Source organism: Saccostrea echinata, unplaced genomic scaffold, assembly GCF_033153115.1.
Source record: "Saccostrea echinata isolate AGI-Se365-2 ecotype Australia unplaced genomic scaffold, CSIRO_AGI_Sech_v1 ptg000009l, whole genome shotgun sequence".
Lineage (NCBI taxonomy): Eukaryota > Metazoa > Mollusca > Bivalvia > Ostreida > Ostreidae > Saccostrea > Saccostrea echinata.
In genome coordinates this window covers 2,518,578-2,544,655 of record NW_026889758.1, presented here as the reverse complement: position 1 = coordinate 2,544,655, position 26,078 = coordinate 2,518,578, and the positions used below count along the sequence as shown (strand labels likewise).

Here is a 26,078-nt window from a genome sequence, read left to right as displayed (position 1 = left end):
ATTAAAATGAGGGAAATAAAAAAGAAAAGGTCCCAATACATACAAAACTTATTGACTCAACGATGCTTATGTTCAATTCAGGCTCAGGTTGTTTAAGAAAATTATTTCTCGGGATCGGGCTCCCTATTTTGCTTTTCAAGAAGAACAGGCACAAACGAAAACAAGAGGGAAACGACACAAACTCCTGGTTAATTTGGATAAAAAAGAATTTAAAGGCTGTGTGTGTTTAAAGAAAGAAGAAGAAGATAAGAAACATCATCTGAATATGAAAGGAACAGATTCTCAGGTTTATTATTTGAATCCGTGATTTTTTCCAGATGTTTTGGTAGATTGTTCTAGAAATAATTCGGTTTGATTGTGAAATAGAACTGCAGTATGTTAAAATCAAATATATGTGTATTCCATATAATTTTTATTATCTCCCCAGTTTTTGTGTCTGGCAAGATTATCAGACTAGCTCATTGATATAGGTTTAATTCCCGAAAGACTCCATCTGTTTAAAATTTGTCTTTTATATATTTGATATATATATATATATATATATGAAGCAACAAAGTCTAATATTTGATTTGAATGTTCAGAGTTTGGTATTAAATATTTTCCTTTAGTTAATTATGAATCATACTGTTATATATTTCAAAATGTTATTTATTTAGAACCAAAAGTTCTTTTTACTTTCATACCCTCCTTCCACCAGAGATGAAATAACTTTTTAATAAGTTTCTATGTCTCTGCTTCCACACAGTTATGGTTTTACAAGCTGTTCATACAGTGTACCTGCATACTATAAATGGTATATAGGTTCCTGGTCATATCTAGGCTGACAATGTCAGTAAGTGGTAGACAGATTTGTTAGCATTAGCTCAAACAACAGTGAAGTACTTTTGAATTTGAATCATGGTCAAATCTATTATATTTTCTCCTTTCTTCTTACATTTGTGCCCTTCCATCCTAATATTGAAAACTTTCCAGGGGTTAGACAGGGATGGTGTCTTTAAAGTCAAAGACATTTGAGTGTGCTGCTGGAATGTTCTCGACAGGCAGATATTTTATTAATAATTTCACAGTGGTCAGATAGCTCTCAGTTGGCATACCTTCTCCCTTCTTGTTGCAAGTGCATTGACTTTGCAATAAGCAATGATTTAGCTTGCAGATATTTATTATAGCAGTAGTTTAGAGTTGGGATTTGACTTTTATACTATTATGTATGTATGTATAAGTTTATGTTTAGTTTTACTTTCATTGTAGTATATTAATAAGGTAATTATTGATAAAGTGAAATGAATTAAACATTTTGAGTGCAGAACAATGTCAAAGGCAATGATAGTTGAGAAAACGTATCAGGGAATTTGACAATCATGCAGTGACTTATTCCTATTAAACCAACACAATGCTTTATCTGTCCTGGTTGGACTGTTTTGTTTTTAAAATAGTAACATATAAAGATGTATACAACTACCCGGTAGCTGTTCATATTCTCATTTTAAACGTTATAAGAATGTAAAAAACAGAGAAATCTTAACTTGATATATCAGTATGACAGAATTTAGAGTATTTCACTACAGAATCTGAATTTTATTTATATGAATTTCAAATATATTTTAAACATATTTAAGGTAATGGAAAAATGATTTTTCTTCCAAATTATGTTTATTAATTTTTTGTAAATCATACATGTACTTCTGTGGATTTATTTTCAGGCTGAAATAGTTGAAGGATGCAGATTACCTGTGCTGCTAAGAAATGGAGACGGATGGCGTATGTTTGTGATTTTTCAGTGATTTTCAAACTTTCTTTACATGTAATGTGCATATCAAAATTGTACTGAAAATGTTACAAAATATTGACAATCATTTTTTTTTAATTAAAATGATATGATTGAAATTAAAAATTTTACTTACTGTTGCTTTGTAAGAAGGTGAAATAATTAATGCCTATCTGCTAAACAAAAAGTGCACCATTACATTAATCAATGTGAAAGAAATGGAAAGCTAGAAATTCTTTGGGAAAAGATGGGTCTTTACTTTTGACACACAGTTTTTATTTTTTCTTGGTAGATATGGCAGAGATTTTGGGGAAGAAAGAAACAAATGGAAAGAACCTCTACTACATACACTATGATGATTGTGAGTGATAAAACAAATAAATAATCTCTATTACATACACTATGATGATTGTGAGTGATAAAACAAATAAATAATTTTTAGAGTGTTCAGTCATTAACAATATTTTAAATTTTTTGTGGTTCTTTTAAATTGTAAAATGCATACCATATTTCTGCTCAATAATATGTAGAAAATTTCAAAGAAAATTTTCAAAAGTCCATTCAGTTTGGAAAATCTCCATCCAGAACTCTGAATGAAAATAACCTATTTTGAAATTTTCCCTATTTAAAAGTCAACAAAAGGTTGGATGAATGGGTGACAGAAGAGCGGATGGATATTTCCAAGCTTGTGCAGCCATCGAAAGAGGCAAAGACACCAAAAAAGGAAGGGGTAAAAACGGGGACAGGGTCAAGGCCAGGCACTCCTGAGAGAGAAGTAGTAGTAGTAAGTACAGTTCATGTATCTATTTCAGGCCTGTGCAAAGCTGTATTTTTATACCCCCCCCCCTTCCCAATTTGAAAAGTAGGGGTATATATATAGTAATGGGGTTGTCTGTCCCGACTCCGTCTGTCCGCATGTTACACTTGGGGGTACCCATTTCTTATCTGCAACTCCTCCTTTGCTACTGAATAAAATTTAATGAGACTTTCCTTGAATCTTGATTACATAGTGCCATTGCGCACGTCCTATTATATCTTCTTTTTTTTTTTTTTTTTTTTTTTTTTTTTTTTTTCATATAAAAACAACATATTGTTAACATTTTTGCACTGATAGCATTTCATGAGATTCTCTAGAGAAATTTTTTTTTTTTTTTTTTTTTTTTTTTATTGTTATAACACTTTCATAGGTATATATATACAACATAAATTTCATCATTTGGTACAAGTTAACATCCGATTACACATATTTTGTCTTGTCTTAATCATATTTACACAGATCTACTTTTATACACTATGAAAGTTGTTTAGAGAGAGAGAAAAAACAAACAGAAACAAAAAAAGGGGGGGGGGGTCAGCAAAGAAAACAATTATTCTATATTACAAATAATACAAAATGATACATAATCAATCTAATTTTTTCTTCTGAATCAAATAGGTAATAGGAAATATATATATCTGTATTAATTACAGTGCATCACAAATATTTTGCCAATGCCTTTCATATTCCTCATATCTACAACTTTTAAACAACAAAACTTTTTCAATAAAAATTCTATCTGTGATCCCCTTTAGTACAGCATCAACATTTATTTTTGGGACCTTCTTATATTTACTAGCAAAGATAAATTGTTTTACAATAAGTATTAAAAGATTCTGAAATTTATAAACATTCATATTTTCAAATTTACCAAATAGTATTGCTTGTCTATCAAAACTACAATGGATGTTAAACTTGTTGAAAATCCATTCTTCAATGGTACACCAGAGTTCTTTTACATAAAAACATTCTACAAATAAATGGTCAATTGTTTCTATATCACTTCTGCAGAAAGTACATGCTGGAGAATCAATCAATTTAAGTCTAAATAGATAATAATTAGTTGGAATGATTCTATGTAATAGTTGAAATTGTAGCCATTGAAATTTAGATTCCTTTGACATTTTAAAAGGAAGTTCAAATATTTTATTCCAGTCTGCTTCACAAAGGGAAATACTGTTTTCTTTCCATTTTTTGAGCGAGTTGACTGGCTCTTTCTTTTTACTTATAAATATATTGTACATGTCCTTACAACCTTTATCATGTTTATAATACACATAAATGGAATTTGGAATATGCGGTCCAATTGACTTTATATTTTTAGTTTCATTATTGTTTTTATTTTTCAGTCTATCTAACACTGCAGTCCTAAGACCATTATATTCAATAAAATTTGTTTTCACTTTCAAGTTTATTAAGGAGTCAAAACTTATGAAACTACCTTCATTGTTAAAAAGGTCAATAAGAAAAACAATGCCTTCATTAAAATAGTTTTTCCGAAAGAAAGATTTATTGTTAATTTTAATCTTTGGATTATTCCATATATGTTCAAAGAGCACATGTCTGTCGTTTTCTTGATTTATCCTAATTAGTCTTGCCCAGCTTGACAGGACTTCTTTCCAAAAAACATTATTTAATCTTATTGAAAGATTCAGAATGTAATCAGAACCCCTTATCCAAAGATTTTTTATGTCTAGTTTTATTTCAGCTTCAAATAGTTTTACCCAGTTTGCATTTGAGTGAATAAGTCTTCTGATCCAACTTGATTTGAGAGCAGAAATGAATTCTGTATAATCAATCATTTTAAAACCTCCATATTTATAGTCCTGGATTATAACATTTTTCTTTACCTTATGAATTTTGCTACCCCATAAAAAATAATACATATCTGTCTCAAACATCTTCAAAAATTCTGACTTAGGGTTTGGTAAAGTAAGAATTAAATGGTTTAGTTTAGGTAATATTAAAGTTTTAATTACTGTTAACCTTCCAATTGGGGTAAGTTTCCTCAATCTCCACTTATTTAACAATATTTTGATTTCATTTAGTTTTATGGAATAATTTAAGTCAGGCATTTCATCCAAGTTTACTGAAAATTTTATTCTTAAAAGATCAAAATTTGTATTATCCCAATCCAGCTTCCACCTCGAGTGATGGAATACTTCCCTTGAGAATTTTTTACTTCCAATCCATATCATTTTAGTTTTTAAGAAATTTATTTTTAAACCTGATATATTGGCAAAATAATCTAATTCTCGGAGAATACCATCCATGGATCTTGGTGAACCATCCGAGATAAGAGAGGTATCGTCAGCATATTGCGAAAGTTTGTACTCTTCACCTTCAATTGTTATACCTTTAATATCTTGATTATTTCGAATTAAGATTCCAAGAATTTCAGCACACAGCAAAAAGAGATATGGTGAGATTGGATCACCTTGTCTACAGCCTCTTTGGGGGAAAAGATAATCTGAAGTGAATCCATTTTGTATAACACATGATTTAATACCATTATAAAAGGTTCTAATCCAATTTATAAAAGAAGGCCCAAAATTAAAAAATTCAAGGGTTTGATATATAAAATTCCAAGAGATTGTATCAAATGCTTTTTCAAAGTCAATTAACATCAATAGGCCAGGTATTTGATTGTATTCTGTATAATGCATTATATCATATATCAGTCTAATATTCTCCCCGATAAATCTACCTTTAATAAATCCAGTTTGATCTCTGTTTATCAATTTGTCCAATTTAGTTTTCATTCGTTCAGCGATGCATCCTGATGCTATTTTATAAACCACATTTAAAAGACTAATGGGTCGCCAATTTTTCAGAAATTGTTTTTCCTTTCCTGCTTTCGGAATACACGTAATGATTCCCAATTTATTTGAATCTGAGAATTGAAGTAATTCATTTGAATTATTTATTGCTCTTGTAATAAAGGAGCCAATATCTTTCCAGAAAAATTTGAAAAATTCACACGTAAATCCATCAGGTCCTGGACTTTTTTCATTTTTCATTTGTTTTAAGAAATTAAAAACTTCAAGACTTGTTACTGGTCCTTCCAGACTGTTTGATTCCTCTCTACTTAATTTAGGAATATCATATTGTTTAAGTCTTTCATGAATATTTTCTGACTCTACATTTTCCCTTTTCTTGTATAAGTTTTCGTAAAAAACTTTTGTTTCATTTAAAATCTCAATTTGAGAAGAGACAATTGATCCATTGTCCTTTTCTATTTTAGGTATTTGCTTACTCACATAGTTTCTTGATTCTAAACTTACAAAATATTTAGAGGGTTTTTCTCCTTCCTCAATCCATTTGACCTTTGACCTTATGCATTGACCTTTTAATCTTATATTCTTTATTTCTTCTACTTCTCTTTGTTTTTCTTCGAGTTCATTAATTGACTGATCTGTTAAATTCTGTTCTAATTCTAATATTTCTCTTTCCAATAGTTGCTCTCTTTCAATAATTTTCTTTTTTTTATATGTTGAAAATGAAATTGACTTCCCTCTTATTTCCATTAACAAGATATCAAGAAAGAGTTGATCACTAATGGTAAATTGAATAGCATCATTCTCAAGGCAACGGATTTTTTCCGTATTGTATACTGGGCAGGAATATTGGATTTTAACCTCCTCAATCTTACATTTTATTTGTTCAACATATTCTTTTTCACGTAGCAGAGAATTATTGAATTTCCAGAAACCCTTTCCTTTTTTAAATTCATTTAATTTACAGTGTAGTAGAACTGGAGAATGATCAGAACAGTAACTACTTTCAAACTTTACACAAGGCATCATAGTTAGCATAGACTCAGATATCAGGAAAAAGTCAAGTCTAGCTTGTTTGAGTGGATTTTTTCGTCTCCAGGTAAACCTTTTTAAATTTGGATTATCTTCACGAAATACATCCTTAAGATTTAAAGCATCCATAAGCTTCATTACTTCAAGTCTTGATTTTGGGTTGTTTAAATTTTTGTAATTCATTGAATCCAAATCCTTATCAAAAACTAAATTAAAATCACCCCCTATAACAATATTTTGGGAAGAGTAAATCTCCTCTATTTTATGAACTAAACTTAAGTAGAAATTAGGTGTGTCAGAGTTTGGACCATAAATATTTATTAGTAAAAAAGAGATATCCTCAATAAAGACATCCAAAATTAGAAAATTACCACCAGTATCCCTATATTCATTGATGATTTTTAATTCACAGTTGTTATTAAAAAGGATAGCAACTCCCCTTGAATTGGATTTGAATGAACTAAAAAATGCTTTATATCCCCACTGTGTTCTTATAAAGTTTTCATCTTTTCCCACAAAATGGGTATCTTGTAAAAAATAAACATTATAATTCTTAGCTTTTAAATTCTTAAGCACATCTCTTCTTTTATGAATGTTACCAAGGCCTTGACAGTTTACTGTAAGTATTTTTAGGTTGTTGTTCTTATTATGATCCATAAATATTTTAAAAGTATGGATGAAAATATTGCTGACCCCATACAAGACAGAACCAAAAAGATAAATAAAAGATAACAAAAGTGTATATACAAAAGTATGTGGATTGTCTGAGAAAAATGCTTGTTTTTGAGAGTAGAAAGTTTATACCAAAAACATATAATTGATATTACTAAAGAGTTAACACTAAACACCTTTAAAAAGAATGAAAGTGAGTTTACAGGTGTAGGGAATACAGTATACAGAGTCTTTTCTATTTGTAGAAAAATATGTGAATTCACCCAACAAGTTGTGAATTAAAAATTTGTTAATTTTTTTTTTATTCTCTTTCAAGGGAAACCATTAGTGGTGTATTGTAATCACAACTTGTTTATCTTTTTTTAATAATTAGGTTATGTATCTATATGAAACAAATGAGACAATGCATACAGATCCCTCCGTGTTATGTGACATGTTGAGGAAAAAACAACTTACATACAGCGTACAGTTTGAGCCAATATATTATCGGGAAAAGCGAGCAGCAAGAACAGGAAATATTATGTTTCAAAAATTACCGGAATATTATAGGTTGGAAAAAAGAATTCCGGAATACTAGAAAATCAGTAAACACATATTTTACCTATTAAATATAGTTAACCTGTAAGATAAAATTAGATAAAGACAAGAACTCGATATTAAGCAGTTCTAAAATCGTACATAACACTGGGTTTATTTTTCATGGTGTCAAACTGAAGTTGGTAAATTTTTTACCGCACTGAGGCCTGCTTCTTTAATATGGGAGAACCGACGGGGTCCAATGTTGTTTCCATGCCATCGAGACACAACCACCAGTACGTTGTTAACTTCATTTTCAGCTAGCAGTTTTAGTAATAGCCGTCCCGCCCCATGTTCCCCGTCATCATTTGAACCTTCATGGATTATCCCATCCCTGCTTGTGAAACGGTAAGCATAAACGTTATGGCTCGCACTTGGTACGGTTTCGATACGCATGATTTCCACCAGTGATCGTTTGATCTGTTTATAGGAATCGACTTGGGTGGAATGTGCCATAAACCGGTTTCCATTGTCCTCAATTGACTTTCCTGGGTTAACGGTAATCTTGACTGCGTCGCTGGTAATCACCTCGTCTGCCGTGGGGAGAGATCCTATTTTCTCTCTGTAGATTGAATTACTCTGAGTGAAAATAAGTTTGTCCCCCTTCATTTTCGTCTCGATATTTCGCTCTGCATATTTTCTTTGAACTTCATATAACTGTTTTCTTCTTTCCCGTATCTCCTCTGGTTGTTGTTGGGCAATTCTAATGTCCGACTTCTTTTCTTTTAAAACTTTTATGTGCTTCATTACAAGATCCTTTTGAGCCTTATCAGCAAATTGCACACAAATCGGTCTAGGAAACTTTCGTTGAGCATCATATTCTCCCATTCGGAAGAGTTTCTGTATTTGTAATTCATCTACCACTGTCTCCTCCATTTCCATCTCCGATATGAATACATTTCTCAGAGTTTTTGCTAAGTTTTCTGGCGACTTCCTCTCTGGGTTTTTTTCCTCTAGTCCACTAACAATAATGTTATTTTCCATTGATCTTGACTTGAGATCAACTATTTGGCTACTTTGTGAATTTACACGGTATTCAAGACGAACTACATAATCTTTGAGTCTGTTCATTTCACGTTCCATTTTTTTCTGGTTATCCTGCAGTTCTGTCACAAGGTATATTGTGTCGTTGGCCTGCTCTTGAACAGTTTCTAGTCTTTCTTGTATACCATTTTTTGCTCTGATTTCTTTTGTGATTTCATCTATGTGTCAACCTTGTCCATCGAGCCGTAACATAAAATTCGCCAAAGTAGTCTGAATACTTGTAATGCCCTGCATAATATCCCTTAACTGAAAATCTTCCATTTTCTGATTACTTTGATCGCCTTGTTCCATACACTCGTCTGCAATGTCCATTTTATCTAGTCCTCGTTTTTTGGAGATATCCGTCATTGTTAAGACAAAGACAGTTTACATGTACAGACATAAACAGAATGAGTATCACTCACCAAGTAAACTGACTTACCGAAAATACACAGAACATTTTCCCGATGTTTGGCGTTATATATTCTTTCAAAAGTTGTCACATAATACTTCTAAGGTTATCATAATTAAAGTCACTGCACTTTAGGCTTTCTGATTTCAATAATTTCAAGTTTTTAGGTAAAAACCTTCCTTTCAGAAAATCTTGTCCGTCTACATGTTGGGCATGCGCACTTCTCTCCCTATTATATCTTTTGATCAGACAGATATTTGGGCTTTCCAGTGGCAAAATATGGACTTCGTCATTATACTCATATGGGAGGAAGGGGGGTATCATTTTGTGAGCTCAGTGCTCACTTTACCTCTAAGTTTTCCTAATGTGCTGAAATTATTTAAACCAAATACATGTATATGAAAAGAATTTTTTATAACACTGACACATCCTTCTCAAGTTTGAAAATAAAGAATTAATTAGGGCAAAATTATTTCGTTCCTGTTTACAACTTCAACTTTTGCCAAACAAATATAATGTATATGAAAAAAGGACTTTACATTATAATGAAAGTAAAGATGAAGCTCAAGGCCTCTTTTTAGTTTAAGATCGTGCTCAGAGGTCAAAGGTCTATTAGAAATTTACCACAATCATAAACTTTTTGTCTCAAAGTAGTTTTGTCTCTAAATTGATAGATTTATGCTTCCATTTCTTTTTAGCAGCAGAATGGCTCATCCGGAAACAAGAAATTTAGTGGTAACAGGAAGAGGAAGGGGGCAGATGACACAGAGGTAGGCTGAGATGGATTCAGATTGAACTGTACTCAAAATTTCTGTGATGTATATACATGTATGTGATATATTTAAAAAAAATTCCTGACAATATTCGTAACAGTGTGAAAAACTGTCCCCAGATAGTAGGGTATGATCATGAATTGTTGAGAAAGTCATTCTTTATATATTTTTATAAACATGTGCTGGGGTTTAATATTGTGATTGTGAGGAGTTAATTATTCCAGATTTCTGAACCAGCAACACCGAGTAGAAATAATACCTCAAATCAGCTGACTGTGGTAAGACAACACGGGGAAATAAGGATTTAACTCTGTAACAGTAATAGGGTGTTGTTGACAAAGGACGGCTGAAACGTGTGTTTGATGTTTTGTAAAGTATTGTCAAGTAAAGTCATCTTAATTTCTTGTAGGCTGACCCCTTTGCGACTCCCACCAGCAGCAGAAATAATACTCCTACATTAGGCCTCCAGCAACAAAATAGTGTGACTGTGGTGAGTTATTTTTTGTAATTCCTGGTGTAAGAACAGTCTGTATTTTTATTTTGGTCTCTGTAAGTACTCAGTTTTTATGCTAGTGGCATTAAATTTCAATCTATTAGTTTTAGTTTAAGGACAATTTAGTACTTATGTCATTTGTAAGTCTTAATTAAGTAAGAGTACATGTATTGATATTAATTTTCTGGGATAAAAGAATGATTGATTAACGTGATGTAGTTTATTTGAAACCCTTTCTTGAGTTTAATCTGTTGTGTTTAGTTTATGAAGTCACTTTATTTTGGGGATGTTGTTAGATAATGCTTTGTTTACATGTTGACAATAATTCCAGAATGAAGATGGATCTAAAAAACCCAGACAAACTGGAAGTATGGTAGCTCACCATGACGATATAGTGACCAGGATGAAAAATATAGAAATGATTGAATTAGGAAAATACAGAATACGTCCCTGGTATTTCTCTCCCTATCCTCAGGTAAATGTGTCTACATTGTGTGACAGTATGAATAGTCTTACGGATGTAGCCAGGTTATCAATAGTCTTACAGATGTACCCAGGTTATCAATAGTCTTATGGTTGTAGCCAGGTTATCAATAGTCTTACGGATGTAGCCAGGTTATCAATAGTCTTACGGATGTAACCAGATTATCAATAGTCTTACGGATGTACCCAGGTTATCAATAGTCTTACAGATGTACCCAGGTTATCAATAGTCTTACAGATGTACCCAGGTTATCAATAGTCTTATGGATGTAGCCAGGTTATCAATAGTCTTACAGATGTACCCAGGTTATCAATAGTCTTACAGATGTACCCAGGTTATCAATAGTCTTACGGATGTACCCAGGTTATCAATAGTCTTACAGATGTACCCAGGTTATCAATAGTCTTATGGATGTACCCAGGTTATCAATAGTCTTACGGATGTAGCCAGGTTATCAATAGTCTTACGGATGTAGCCAGGTTATCAGTAGTCTTACGGATGTAGCCAGGTTATCAATAGTCTTACGGATGTAGCCAGGTTATCAATAGTCTTACAGATGTACCCAGGTTATCAATAGTCTTACGGATGTAGCCCAGGTTATCATGGAGAGTAAGCTGTATTGTTAAATGCTGTCTGAAGTCAGTATACACATGCAGGAAGTAACTGAGGCACTTGATTAGGTCTTAGTCTTTAATTCCTTTTAAGATTAAAATGATTATTTTTGAAGCTTCGGGTATAAATTGAAGAGTCGGAACCAATTCCCAGATAGACCAATGTTGTAAATTATATGTGGTTGAGAAAAATGTTTTTGTATTGGTCTTCTTGTACATGAATTAAGTTACTGTTTATTTGCCAGAAAAAATGATACACATATATTTAGAAAATCTCTCCTTCTTTATATACATGTATATATATCTCTATCTTTTTATTGTAGGAATTAACCTCATTGCCCATATTGTACATTTGTGAATTTTGTCTAAAATATGTGAAAAGTAAAAAGTGCCTAGAGCGACATATCGTAAGTCACAGTGTAAATATTTGTCAACAGTGCATTTATTTCCTAATTCTCTCCAATTTTGATTAAAATTTCTTAACTCCTTTGCACGTACAGTATGTTAGACAACTTGTATAATTTTTCCTTCAGCAAAAGTGCCTATTACGATATTACGATATTAAAATTACGATATTAAAATTTCTTAACTCCTTTGCACGTACAGTATGTTAGACAACTTGTATAATTTTTCCTTCAGCAAAAGTGCCTATTACGATATCCTCCAGGAAATGAAATCTACAGAAAAGGAAACATATCATTTTTTGAAATTGATGGGAGGAAAAATAAGGTATTTTCTTTTGATATGAAATAACTGTAATTCTTCTCATTAAGGAATTCCTAAGTTATTATTGTAATTTCAGTGATTTATTTTTAACTTTCAGGCATATGCTCAGAATCTCTGTCTCCTGGCCAAGCTATTTTTAGATCACAAGACTTTGTATTATGACACGGATCCTTTCCTCTTCTATGTGATGTGTGAACAAGATGTCAAAGGTTACCATATTGTGGGCTATTTCTCCAAAGTGAGATTTTTTTCTATGAGACTTTTCCACTTTAATTGAAGCTAAAGCATTATGAAAACTGGGCAATGTAACCTTGAGACTTGGTTTAATGATAAAAAAGAAAATATGCCAGATTAACTTTGCTAATGTATGAAAACTACACTGTACTTTCACTTTTCAAGGTGAAATGATGCATATGTAAATGATAATTATGATTTATGTATTAGGAGAAGGAATCTACAGAAGACTACAATGTGGCCTGTATTCTGACACTACCTCCCTATCAAAAGAAAGGATTTGGAAAACTCCTCATAGAATTCAGTAAGTTCCAATATTTTATAGAACATTATACCCAATCAGTTCTGATAGAATTTAGTAAGTTAAAATATTCTATAGAACATTATACCCTATCAGTTCTGATAGAATTTAGTAAGTTAAAATATTCTATAGAACATTATACCCTATCAGTTCTGATAGAATTTAGTAAGTTCCAGTATTCTGTAGAACATTGTACCCTATCAGTTCTGATAGAATTTAGTAAGTTCCAGTATTCTATAGAACATTGTACCCTATCAGTTCTGATAGAATTTAGTAAGTTAAAATATTCTATAGAACATTATACCCTATCAGTTCAGATGACATCTTGTTGTATTTAACAGCAGAAACATTTAAGTTTTATACAGACTCCCCAATAAGACTCCGTAATTGAGTTTCTGTATTTAAAATTTGTGTTAGTACTTGTACAGACAATGGAACTGCCTCAGTTGTACTGGAAAATACAAAAGATCAGAACAATGTTTTCTTTGTTCTTCCAGGTTACGAGTTGTCCAAGTGTGAAGGGAAGACCGGTTCTCCAGAGAAGCCACTGTCGGATCTTGGTCTACTCTCCTACAGAAGCTATTGGTCACAAACTCTACTAGAAATTCTCATCAACATGACACCCTCAGAGGGAAACGATAGACCTGTGGTCACCATCAAGTAAGGAATTTCTTTTTCAGTTACTGACAACTCAAAAATTCAAATTTAGCATAATTGCAAGTTATACATGTATTTGTCATGTACGTGTATTAATATTTTGACAGTGATCAGGATTAGCAAGGTACATATTATACGTACCAGTAGATAAAATATGAATCCTGCTAAAATATATGAAGATAAAGTACAATTTAGATATGCTGTACTTTAATGTACATGTATATGTATTTTTAAAAACACTGTACTGTGCAGATGTTTTTAATAAAATGTGTATGTTAAATTAAGTACATGTACAGTACTTATATTTTTCAGTGAAATCTCAGAAATGACAAGCATCAAGAAAGAGGATGTGATTTCCACATTACAACATCTAAATCTGATTAACTATTACAAGGGGCAGTACATCATCACGCTGTCTCATGAACAGATTGACACTCAGATGAAAGCCATGGAAAAACGCAAGGTACGAATCGACCCCAAGTGTTTACACTGGCAACCCAAGGACTGGAGCAAACGTGGAAAGTGGTGAGAGAAGTTGTCCGATTGGTGGAGAATGTGATAAAATGTGACCTGATTGGTTGTTCACTTCAGTCACCTTACATCGAGTGCCCAACATCATAATCATCTCTCAAGAGTGATTCATACCTGTGTTAGTTTTTTATGGAGAGACGTAACCATTTTCATTTTTGAATCCCAATGCAGATTTTCATTTCAAAATTCAAATAATGTCAGTAGTGTAAATGAAGTTTGTTAGATGAAATTTTATGCCTGAATTTGTCTAAGAGTCAGATGGTTTTTCTGTTAGACAAGCCTCTTCTGTGGATCAGTTGTTTTCCAGTATATTTGTCATGTTAACTTACCAATAAATAGTTAAGAATAAAGTCCTATTTTTAGCTCACCTGAGCTGAAAGCTCAAGTGAGCTTTACTGATCACCTGTTGTCCGTCCGTCTGTCTGTCCGTCCGTCTGTAAACTTTTCACATTTTCAACTTCTTCTCAAGAACCACTAGGCCAATTTTAACCAAACTTGGTACAAAGTATCCTTGGGTGAAGGGGAGTTTAAATTGTTAAGATAAAGGGCCAAGTCCCCTTACAAGGGGAGATAATCAAGAAAAGACAAAAATAAGGGGGGGTCATTAAAAAATCTTCTTCTCAAGAACCACTGGGCCAAAAATGTTGAAACTTATATGGAAGCATCCTGGGATAGTGTAAATTCTAAATTGTTAAAATCATGACCCCCGGGGGTAGGGCGGGGCCACAGTAGGGAATCCAAGTTTTACATTGAAATATATAGGAAAAATCTTTAAAAATCTTCTTCTCAAGAACCACTGGGCTAGAAAAGCTGAAACTTATATGGAAGCATTCTGGGGTAGTGTAGATTCTAAATTGTTGAAATCATGACTGCCGGGGATAGGGCGGGGCCACAATAGGGAATCCACGTTTTACATTGAAATATATAAGAAAAATCTTTAAAAATCATCTCAAGAACCACTGGGCCACAAAAGCTGAAACTTAAGTGGCAGCATCCTCAAGTAGTGTAGATTCTAAATTATTAAAATCATGACCCCCAGGGGTAGGGCGGGGCCACAATAGGGAATCCAAGTTTTACATTGAAAATATATAAGAAATATCTTTAAAAATCTTCTTTTCAAGAACCCCTGGGCCAAAAATGTTGAAACTTATATGGAAGCATCCTGGGGTTGTGTAGATTCTTAATTGTTCAAATCAGAACCCCCGGGGGTAGGGCGGGGCCACAATAGGGAATCCAAGTTTTACATTAAAGTATATGAGAAAAATCTTTAAAAATCTTCTCCTCAAGAACCACTGGGCCAGAAAAGCTGAAACTTAAGTGGGAGCATCCTCAAGTAGTGTAGATTCCAAATTATTTAAATCATGACCCCCGGTGGTAGGGCGGGGCCACAATAGGGAATCCAAGTTTTACATTGAAATATATAAGAAAAATCTTTGAAAATCTTCTCAAGAACCACTGGACTGGAAAAGCTGAAACTTATGTGGAAGCATCCTGGGGTAGTGTAGATTCTAAATTGTTCAAATCATGACCCCCGGTGATAGGGCGGGGCCACAATAGGTATTACATGGGGGAAATCTGGTTCAATGCATGGCCGAAGTTGCTCAGGTGAGCGATGTGGCCCATGGGCTTCTTGTTATAATAGTATGGTAAAGTAGCAGTTTTGGTACATGACATTCAAATACTTGGAGATTTTCAAAAATAGTGACATAGGATGGAGTGTTATGTATCCCTTGGTAATAAAAATAAATGGGAAGTACCGAGTACAGATTTATACTGAGAATCAGTGCTGTATGAATTAATGCTGTATTTTTATATACATGTACATGTATACAAAAAATTGCTGCACAGGCATATCCATAATAAAGAGGACCCCTGAATATACCTGCCCTGGACACCTACCTACAGTGTACAGTCTGGGTTCAGTTTCTTCTTTCAGTATTGGGAACCAAGGCTTACAGATTGCTGGTTGGAAAACCATGGGGTGTAGCAAAGCAAAAACAAATCTGACAGATCTCTTGGTACCATATTTAATTGTACTCAAAGGAGACATAAATTAACATTTTGTACAAATAAACAATAAATATGTACAAAATCAACTATACAATTTATGAGCATGATTTTTTAGTACATTTCAAAAGTACATGTATTGCCAATAATTAACATGAAAAATATATTTCCAGTTGTAAAGAGATTTTCATTTTAAAAAAATAATTGAAAGCAATATTGGATAATTCTACATCATTCATGAGACACTCATTAATATAATCATTATAAAAAGTAAAACGGTCTATATGTCCCTGTGATGGTGTGCAAACTTGGAAACCTAGTCCATATAAGAAAGTCCAGATATTACACGTTTTTATTGCTAAATGCAGTTTAAATTCATGAGCAAAACACTCCAAAATGCATCTAACAAGCACCATGGGACTAGATGTATAATAGAATCAAGCTGGACGGATTTGTGTGAAAAGCAGTTGTAGGGAGAGGGTATAAAATGTACATAAAAAAGAGGAAAATGGCATGCCTTTTGTTGGATGGAACAATGAAAATACATAAATGTTAATACCCTGGAAATACGGATCAGAATAAGTATTGAGGTTTTGTAGAAATATACACAAGATCACCCTATGCCTTTTCAGATACAACTTTTTGTTAGCAATGCTTGTGTATATGAAGTTTTATCACAACCCTGTACGGTTATCACATATCAAAGTTGGAATGTAAAATTTCCTAAAAGAAAGAAACATAACTCTGATAGAGTACACAGGCAACAATATTATAGTCTAACAAATTCAATACACAATCAGGATTAAAATTGCCTGAGACTTGGGTACAAGTGTAGGTGTACAGTGTATATAAGCTTGTAAGTACTTTTGTGCAATATTGAGTTCTATGTTGCAGAGCATAGGAGAATATGGGTGGGTTTTTTTTTTTTTGTATAGTGCATTGAGCTCAAGAGGAAATGGTGCGCTATGACTTATAAACAGGACAGGGAGCAAGGCTATTTATAAGTACTACCGGTAATCAGAATATGTGTATTTTGTATATAGTGCATTGAGCTCAAGAGGAAATGGTGAGGTTTGACTTAGAAACAAGACGGAGAATACGGAGCCATTTTATAAGTACTAATATCCACTGAAAATTTCATTGTACAGCAAGTTAAGAATATAAGATTAAGTACATTTGATACTATCACATTAATAATCATAGTAAAGCCATTGATATAATAATCTGTATCCAAATCAATTATTCTTTTCTTAAATACCTATGCACATAAATGTACCAGCAATAATTAAAGCTTGTACAACATTGGAGAACACTGGAAATAACAGGAAGGTAAAATACACTGTGTACAATGAAAATCATTCATATAGTAAGTTATATGTAAATTTGTAAACTTAAAATGGTAAACAAGAAACTGTTACCATGCTTCATGCAAGAATATTAGCAGCCATACTACACACTTCACTAATTACTCAAACTTCCCTTGAAATGTAAATTAGTTACCAAAGCAGTTGTCTGTATAATACTGCAGTGTGGCTACATTAATGTCACCAAGATTATGGTCAGAATTCTACAAGTGAGGATTAACAAGGTCAAAACAATTAACATCTAGCACCTGAGCATTTTAATTTATACTGGGTTAAAAACAGAAAAAGGAAAAAAGACAGAAAAATAAAATATTGAGAGTGAATTGTCTATCAAACTTTTCAGGTGCTGAAAGAATAGTCAACTCTGATTTTTTAATTTTTTTTTTGTTTTGTAGATAAATGTCAAAGATAATACTGAAGCAGTGCAAGCTAGAGACATGATAACTACTGTGAAGCATGCAAACAATAAATAAATGATGTGTGATTCGAACTTAATGCCACTCCTTCAAAGGGAGACAATCTATACCAGTTCCTGTGATGACACATGCATTAACACCTTGTTCCCCTGCTGGAAAAAGAAAAATCCACATTCAGCTAAAAAGTCATCCAAAACAAAAAGAAATTTTAAAAAAAAAAAAAAAATTAAAACTATAAGAATATCTTTGGCTGGTTAGTTAAATAAGAAAATTGAAAAAAAAAAAAAAAAAATTAACTTTCCAATTTAAAGTACTTTTTTTTGTAATATTCAATTTTATATAAAAGTAATATAAAGCATGCTACCTATTGTAAAATATACAATTTGTAGGTTACATAAAGTTAGTGAATTCCCCATAACCTTGGTAACACCACCTACCATAAAGAATTGAGTGAAAACAATATGAACCCCTTATAAAAATGTGCCATTTATCCTAATACAATACTCTGATACACAACTTCCCACTAAAACACACACGCTAGATATACTATGTTTTGTCAAACAATATAGTGGATATCAAACACACCCATACTCGTACCATACTGAATTCTTCTCCTTTGGATCTTTGGGTTCGTTGTTCATGACCTTGGGGGGTGGTGGGGTGTTGACCTGTTTAGCAGGGGGTCCAATTCTGACACCCATTGAAGTATGAGAGCGAGTTATTCCTCCTTGTGGTAGCTGCCTCGAGTTACCACTAGGAGGAGTGGAGTTCCTGCTGGCGATGATGTGACGACCTTGTGATGACATGTGACCTTGCGATGGTTCCCGTAGTAACCTAGTGGCTGTAGTACTGTCCTTGAGCCGTCTCGGTGGGGGGACGGGAGGTGTTTTATTGGGCTGAGAATACATATTGTCAGAAGTATTCTTTGTGGGTGATTGCTGGTTCACAACACCTGGTGGGACAGATTTTGGTCTCTCAATTCTTTGAATTCTGGCATAATGGCTCTCTTCACTTGAAGGGTTCCTAAATGGTCCATTTGTTATGTTTGCACTGTTATGGTTGTTGAGGTTTCCACTGTTATTGAGGTTGGTCTGAGAAGAACTGTATCCTCTAGACCTCGTATCGTCAATGCTAGAATAAATATTCTGCTGAGAACTTGCTTCGTGCATGCTCAGTCTTCTATTGCTTTCACTGTTTGATGGATTTTTCACAGTTTCACTGTACCCTGGTGAGGATTGGTAAGGTCCATTTTGTGTTGGTCCTGGGTATGAGGAGTATGAATTTTGCTGGGGGCGGTACTGGGTGTTAGGGGATGGCCCAAGTTTACCTGAATTGTGAAAGTTTTGAGGCCGGTTATGAGGGCCTTGGGGTGTGAACCCTCTTGCTAGAGGGGGTTTGTCAGATAAATTCTGACCACTTCTATCTTGTCCACTCCCTGACCTTACAGATGGGTCATAGTTATTTTGAGGACTAGATGATTGAAGGTTGCTAGACACAAGTCTATCAAGTCTATCTGATGCTGTTATTCTGTCTGATGTGTTAGCAGGGGTAGGAGGTAATTCTCTAGACTGGGGGGATTGGACAGAATGACTCTGTGCCTGGGGTGAATTTCCAAATGAATACTGAAGAGTACGGGAAGCAGATGAAGGAGTAGAGCTGGCAGTGAAGCGACGGGGATCTCCCGTTAGAGGAGAGCACTGATTCAGATCCTCAAATGATCCATTATTTAGTCTGTTACTTGCAGATGAAACAGCAGGGGTGGAGGTTTCAGGGTGACCCCTGATGCTGTGAGGGGGTGTGGAATGTTCGTCTGGACGACTGTCATGACCACTTCCACTGCTGCCACCGGATATCCTTGACATTCTGGAGAGGTCAAGGTGAGATGACACTGCTGCCACGTCAGGTATGGATGAAAATATGCGAGGGTTAGATCCACTTTGTGGAGGAGTGGATAACTGCAGTGGTGGAGCGGGGGCCTGCCGCTTCCTGAAGTTCCTCTTTCCACTGTTGTCGGAATTCTCACTGCTCTTAGATTCTGTGTCTTCCTGGCTTCTGGATTCTGCTGATTTCTGGGAAAAAAAGAATCCACAGTAAAATAACATACATGTCCCTCTGCTGTATTATTTAACAAAAAATATTCCTTGTCATATTTTGTTGTGCCCTTTTTGACTTCATTTAGAGATGGTATTTTTAAAACAATGGGCAAATAATTCCAGAGTTGTAAAATAGCTTAGGACAAATTAACTACATACTCCTGTCTTGGGTGACCCTTTGTTGGCCTCATTGAGGAATTCTTCCAGAGTCATCATTTCATTTGGTTGTACCACAGACCCAAAGCCACCATCATCATCATCATCATCTCCCAGTACCGCTGGATGTCCCAGGCCTGAAATACACAGAACATGTCTGGTCAGCCTACATTACATAATACACAGAACATACATGTATATATGTGATCAGTGCAAAAAAACAGCAGGCCTGAAATAAACACGGAACACATATGGAATAGTACATTTGGAGTCATTGTCTTCAATACTTTCCTTATATACAAGTCAATGACTGAAATACACAATGTGGACACGAGTCGAGGTCTTTTAAAAATACTTGTAGGACAGCCAAAATTAACAAATGAATCTGAGAAACACATAGCACCTGTGTGTGCTGAGATTTCATGCAATTTTCTGCAAGAGATATGAAATCTAGTACTAACTGAAAACTTGAGCACCTTAGTATCAAGTAAGCTAAATCATTTATTTAATATATATATATTAAAATAGCAGCACCTCACATGTCAGATTTTTACCAATTCACATGCTCGATATGCATAAAAAAAAGGATTAAGCTAGTGAAGTCATCTAAGAACTTAGCACATAATTATTGTTAAAATGGCTACAGTTTTCAGAAAAAAATCATACTAAATTAATTTAGTCTTTCAATAAAAGCAATTTAATACAAAAATTTGTAATGTGTGAATTAGAAGAAAGCAACATAACTAGTAAACTGGGCTCCAAAACATTATTTCCTACACAAGAAAAACAAGATTCAGAAATGTTTAACATCTGGCATACCATAAAAAAAAATTGAAGTCAGTTGTACTTTAAAACTTAATAGGAGTGAAGAGCAAGCAAGAAATATGATCTAATTGTGATTGGTATTTTGGTCAGAAACTAAAGTGAATTTGGAAAGCTCAGGGAGTTTCTATTCCAGTCAGAAATTAACTACCCAATACAAGCAGTAAATGTACTTCATGCCGAACAAAAACTACATTTAACTGAATATATGCAGCTAATAAATCAAATGAATTTACTGCATAAGTGCATGGTTAATATAAATGGAATGGTTAAAATGTGCTATGAAGATTTATGGTGAAGAAGAAACCAAGATTATCTTTCAGGTAGCAATGCTGAAAACAATATTACATTATTTACAAATTGTGTTTGACACATAAAATAAAATAACACAATATTAACATGCAGTACAGTTCAAACCTCCATCACCATTATAAAGCTCTAAATGAGGGAAATAATATACACTGAACACATGCAATAAGCCAAGCTTGTCCATCTCCGGCTGTTACCTGGCAACAAATTGGTAGAATTACTAGAGGAAAATGACTCTTTGTCATGGTTACTTCGCGTGGAGTCTGCTAATAGGTCCTCGGCCGATTTGGCTCCTAGGAATTGTGGGAAGAATAAATACACATTAGGAACACAGACAACACAACCGACTAGTCTACACGTATGAAAGCTGTCATTTAATTCTAGACAAAAGCTCTCTACAAGCAAATACAGAAAAAGTCAAGGGAGATAACTGAAATTATTCGAGTTTTACATGAAGAGTAATTCAGTGATAATTATATGCTTTAAATTTATATACCACAGAAGAATCTTAGAGATGAAGGTAAATGATATTAAGATAATGGAAATGAAAACAGAAATGAATGTAAAACAATGCTCATCCAAAACCCAATCTAATAAGAACTCCAAACTAAAATTAAAATTCACTAAATCTTAGCAGCAGAAAACAAAAAGAACTTCATTCTGGGTTATTAAGTCTTCAATATAAACTAAGAACACAAAGAGAAACAGTCAGTAAAAGTAGAAATCCTACAAAGGATTACCTCTGGAGGAGTAGGACTCTGTGATTTTATCAGACTGATTGAGGGTACCAGCTGATTTGGCCAGACTGGTGTTTTGTTTTGCTAGTGATGGCTCATCAGTTATGTTCCACATACTAACTGGGCGACTTGATCGCAGCTCTGATATAGGAAAGGACACCATTTAGGACATTATTATCTCATGCTCAAATAGACTAGCCATATTAAGCTGATATAGCTTGTTTTTAAATAATGGAACATGAACAGGATATACAATATCTACTATAAATGTTTGATATGATCCAAGAGATTCAAAATTTATTCAATCTTCATGAAATGGAGGAAGAAATGTGCGATCTGGTGAACTCTATTTCTGTAAATGCTGATTAATATAAGTATTCACTGAACATGCAAAGTCAGTAGGAGCACCGCTACAACTAGTTAATCATGAGTTTTTGCGATTTATTTCTTGTGCATGCTTTGAATATTTCATGCATTTAAAAAAATATATCCCACACTCCACTTAAACATTTGAAGTTAAATTATATTTTAAGTTTCCCAGTAAATTGTTTAAAATTATACTTTTTCCTTCTTATCAGTTCAAGTAATTATTTTGACTGATTCACTAGATCTGCTTATAAGGGAAGATAAGGAGAGGCTGTCTAGCAAACACCAATCAAAGGGACATCACTCACCTGATCTACCATCAGTTGTATCCCCTAGCAGTGAGTTATCTCCAGTTGTCTCTGCTAAGTTAGTTCTGCTTTTACTTCTGGGGTGCTAAAAAATGTAATATACATGTAGATACCAAATCAAATCAGTTATTTCATTTTCTATCAAAGCATGTGCTTCTTTCATTCTTCTATTAAAACATCAGAAATTCATTATCCTGTATAAATATCTTTACATTCAAAGCCCTTACTTTGGTGGCAAAAATTCTAGCTGCCTTTCTTGCTATTCGGGCTCCTAAACCCCTGTTCCTGAAAGAATTCAAATTAACAATACACTTTAACAACAGTTAAAATTATTTAGATCATTCAATGCTGGGTCTACACCACATTTAAATTTTTTTAAAGAAAACTTTCTGCTTTGATACTTAATTAGTCTATTTTCATATCTAAAAAAAAAGAAGCTAAATGTACAAGCTTCATCCTTCTATAATTAAACTTGATATAATAACCAACAAAAAATCTAAGGTTAAATAAAGAAGAAAGAACAATCAAAATTTTGCTGCAATCCAGATCTACATTTTTTAAAAACTTTTTACACATCCTTCTGTTTCCCATTCTACTTCTTAATCAACTCACCTTCCAGCCTTTGACTGAAAACTAATTGGTGATAAAAGATAAAATGTGTATTACAGATTACTCCACAATGTTTAACACCCCCACCTCCCCTGTAAGACAGTCATGTTAAAAAAAGCCCAATACCACTCATCTGAGTGAAATTACAACTGAGCTTTCTCTTCACAATCTTAATCTTTACTGATTACTGAGCCTACTTTTTCTGGTTGTCTTGTCTCTTGTAATGCTCCATAATCTTTTCCTCCAATCTCTCCTTCTGTCTCTTTAAATCATTCATCTTCTCTCTAGCAGAAAAATAGCAAGTAACCAATAATTCAGCAAGATAAATAATGAAAAATAAATCATAAACCTAAAAGGAGTTTGTAAAATTCTTTTTCAGTTCTTTTTTGTTTTTCTTGCTTTAATTTCACTTTGTTTTTCAAATATGGAATTTTACTAATAACCATTACCTAAAACACAAAGCCTTACAATAACTTTACACATTACCAATACCTAATACACAAAGCCTTACACTAACTTTATGCACAACCAATATCTAACACACAAGGCCTTGTATGGATAAAGTTCACAATGTTATCACTAAATGGTTATATTTACAAATAGGATTTTTCCTCTTCATTGAAATGTTCTTTGCTGTCGAGTATCTGGGACAAAAGATCCTGGTTTGAATTCAGCAGGGTCTGAATCTGCATCAACAAGTTTTTGTTGTCTTCTTCCATCTTTTGGTTTACTTGGTACAGGGTCTACAATAAACTCTTGCCATTGAACCTTTTAAGAAAGCTTAGCTTCTTACTCAATCTTCTTTGAGTAATTAATAATTACTTTATTATCACAAGTTTAAGTTAGTCCTGAAAACCAGAGTACAACTTGTAAATCCCTTACATCATATTTGTGTCCGAGTCCACTGATCTCCAGTTCCATGGTATGAAGTTGATCCTTCATCTCCCCACACTGCCCCTGGAGGTCTGTGTTTCTCAGCTGGGCCTGATTTAACTCATTCTTTACTTTCTTGTGATCGGCCAGTAGATCTCTGTAGTCTGTCCGTAACTTCTCGTACTGACCAGCCATTCTCTCGTGTTCATCCCTCAGTAATGCGTTCTCCTCCTGTAACTTTCTCATCGACTTCAGCTCCAGCTGCATCTGGTTCAACTGATCTTTGCCCTGAACACTGCGACTCAGCTGTTCATGAAGTTCTTTATTTTCATTTTTTATGGCCTTATGAACCGATTTCAGTGAACCATGCTCAGAAATTAAACCCTCATATTCTGAGGTCAATTGTTCATGAATTCTCTGTAACTCCTCGTGATCCTGAACCAGCTCCTCATGTGAGGACTGTAGCTCCTCGTGAGTCTGGATCAGGTGCTGGTGTTCAGTCTCTAGCTGGTTCATGTGACTCTGTAGAGAGGAGATCTGGTTCTGTAAGGATGAACAGTGGGACTTGAGAGTGGAGTTCTCCACCTGAAGTTTGGCATTGTCTGACTGCATGGAATGACCCTGGTGCTGTAGGGATGAATTCTCAGACTGGAGTCTAACATTCTGATTCTCTAGTTTCTTAATTTGTTCATTCAAAGCATTTGTCTGAGATTTCATGTTCTTGTTCTCTGCCATCATTGTTGCATTCTGAAAAAAAGTAAGTTTTAACATTTGGTTTGTTATCTGTCTAATGTTTGATATGACTATGTTTTTAATTTCTCTACTTCAGCTATTTTAAACAGAAAATAAATTCAACCTCCATTTTTACTTACTGTTCTCTCTACTTGAACAAGGTGGTCCTTGAGTTCTAGGATTTCTTTGGTGGTGCTCTGACTGTTGGAGCGGACGTAGGTTGGTGGCCCCCTCAATAACCCTGCTGTCTCTCTCCTAGGTAAAGCACAAGCAAAATCTCAATATGATCAAATCAAGCTTTTTTCTGGATCCTCGACGATAATTTTTTTCTGATTTTGTTTAACAATAAGCGAGGCTAAGTTATCTGAATCTGGCGTCTCACCTTTCTGTATCCCTGCCATGAGATTCCTCCTCATACCTCTGCTTCAGAGACTCACACTCACGCTTTAGGATCCTCAACTCCTCTTGAAGCTTCAGGTTACGATTTTTAGACTCCTCAAGTCTAATTAAAAAAAATTGAGGTTTTCATACTTCATTTTATAGCAAAAAAGGTGAGGGTAACAACTGATTTCTATGTTTACTTCTGTATTGAACTTTTGTTTTTAAAAAAAAAATTTGGGGGGGGGGGGGTATGATTACACATATCCGTCATCTTGTTTTATTTTACATAATCAGAAGGCTTTAGTGATGCAGTATTCATATTTGTGACAATTGAAATTTATTGCTTCAAACCAAATCAAAATTAGAAACAAAGAAATTGATTTGTAAAGTCTGCAGGTGGTTTCTAGAACTGATTAAATTCACCAGATGGTAACCTTAGCTTTTATCTAAGGCTAGACTGTTGATCCTTTCAAGGGAAGTAAATGGTGACATTACCTGCTTTCTAAAGCATGTATCTTTTCTTCTTTGATTTCCATGCTCTTCTTAAGAGCCTCCTCCATCATGCTCTCCAGGGCTTTGTAGCGACTGAAAATAAGAAATGATTCATTATATACCAAGTCTCTAAGTGTGCTGATAGAGTCGAGGAGAAGACAAACATCTTGTCAACACTGATGTATTGCTCATCAATAGGAAAACTTTCACCTTTATTTATTGAATATTATACAATCTGGTTCACTAGACATTTTATTTATCCTTCATGTAAACAGACTAGAACACGTCAGTCATGAAAAATATACCCCAATATTCCCTAATAGATCAGATCATGAAAAATATGCCTCAATACTGTCTATTCATACTGGTACATAGATGGCTCAGATTTCCTAGCTACACTGTAACCTCAGATTTCCTTGCTATTTTTATCAGTGTTCAATACATTCTATTGGTGAGATTTGATATAATTAGATAAAATCATTAGGAACTTATCAGAATATTGATTACAAACTACCTCCTCTTTTTTAAG

General features: G+C 33.9%; 2 protein-coding genes across 12 annotated transcripts in view; one reads left to right on the top strand and one right to left on the bottom strand.

The window, feature by feature from the left end:
• Nucleotides 1–131: 131 nt before the first annotated feature.
• On the top strand, nucleotides 132–15,980 carry LOC133181605 (histone acetyltransferase KAT5-like). 3 transcript variants are annotated; one of them, XM_061316148.1, is made up of 14 exons: nucleotides 132–286; nucleotides 1,701–1,758; nucleotides 2,058–2,126; nucleotides 2,398–2,549; nucleotides 9,776–9,844; nucleotides 10,072–10,125; nucleotides 10,257–10,337; nucleotides 10,672–10,815; nucleotides 11,759–11,842; nucleotides 12,075–12,164; nucleotides 12,259–12,399; nucleotides 12,606–12,699; nucleotides 13,194–13,356; nucleotides 13,666–15,980. In XM_061316148.1, the coding sequence occupies exons 1-14, from the start codon at nucleotides 266–268 to the stop codon at nucleotides 13,880–13,882; spliced, it is 1,437 nt and encodes a 478-aa protein (XP_061172132.1). In that variant the 5' UTR covers nucleotides 132–265; the 3' UTR covers nucleotides 13,883–15,980. The 3 variants fall into 3 exon arrangements, with proteins under 3 accessions (XP_061172132.1, XP_061172131.1, XP_061172133.1); XM_061316147.1 differs by having other exon boundaries at nucleotides 9,773–9,844; XM_061316149.1 differs by lacking the exon at nucleotides 10,072–10,125 and having other exon boundaries at nucleotides 9,773–9,844.
• A 557-nt stretch (nucleotides 15,981–16,537) lies between these two features.
• Nucleotides 16,538–26,078, bottom strand: part of LOC133181602 (girdin-like) — a 39,446-nt gene continuing 29,905 nt past the window's right edge. For 3 of the 9 annotated variants that reach the window (XM_061316137.1, XM_061316143.1, XM_061316144.1), the window contains 12 exons: nucleotides 25,553–25,642; nucleotides 25,059–25,178; nucleotides 24,817–24,931; nucleotides 23,954–24,691; nucleotides 23,669–23,814; nucleotides 23,269–23,355; nucleotides 22,690–22,747; nucleotides 22,463–22,547; nucleotides 21,792–21,929; nucleotides 21,249–21,344; nucleotides 19,924–20,057; nucleotides 17,946–19,740 (listed from right to left, as the gene is read on the bottom strand). In XM_061316137.1, the coding sequence (XP_061172121.1) occupies nucleotides 18,247–19,740; nucleotides 19,924–20,057; nucleotides 21,249–21,344; nucleotides 21,792–21,929; nucleotides 22,463–22,547; nucleotides 22,690–22,747; nucleotides 23,269–23,355; nucleotides 23,669–23,814; nucleotides 23,954–24,691; nucleotides 24,817–24,931; nucleotides 25,059–25,178; nucleotides 25,553–25,642 (3,301 nt within the window). In that variant the 3' untranslated portion in view covers nucleotides 17,946–18,246. Of the gene's footprint in view, nucleotides 17,824–17,945; nucleotides 19,741–19,919; nucleotides 20,058–21,248; nucleotides 21,345–21,791; nucleotides 21,930–22,462; nucleotides 22,548–22,689; nucleotides 22,748–23,268; nucleotides 23,356–23,668; nucleotides 23,815–23,953; nucleotides 24,692–24,816; nucleotides 24,932–25,058; nucleotides 25,179–25,552; nucleotides 25,643–26,078 lie in introns of those variants that run through there. The other 6 variants (XM_061316142.1, XM_061316145.1, XM_061316139.1 and 3 more) reach the window with 5 other exon arrangements.

Coding starts and splice junctions, on each gene's coding strand:
- LOC133181605 (XM_061316147.1), top strand. CDS start 266: ATGAAAGGAACAGATTCTCAG. Junction 287..1,700: donor TGAAAGGAACAGATTCTCAG/GTTTATTATTTG, acceptor ATTTATTTTCAG/GCTGAAATAGTTGAAGGATG. Junction 10,338..10,671: donor AACAAAATAGTGTGACTGTG/GTGAGTTATTTT, acceptor CAATAATTCCAG/AATGAAGATGGATCTAAAAA.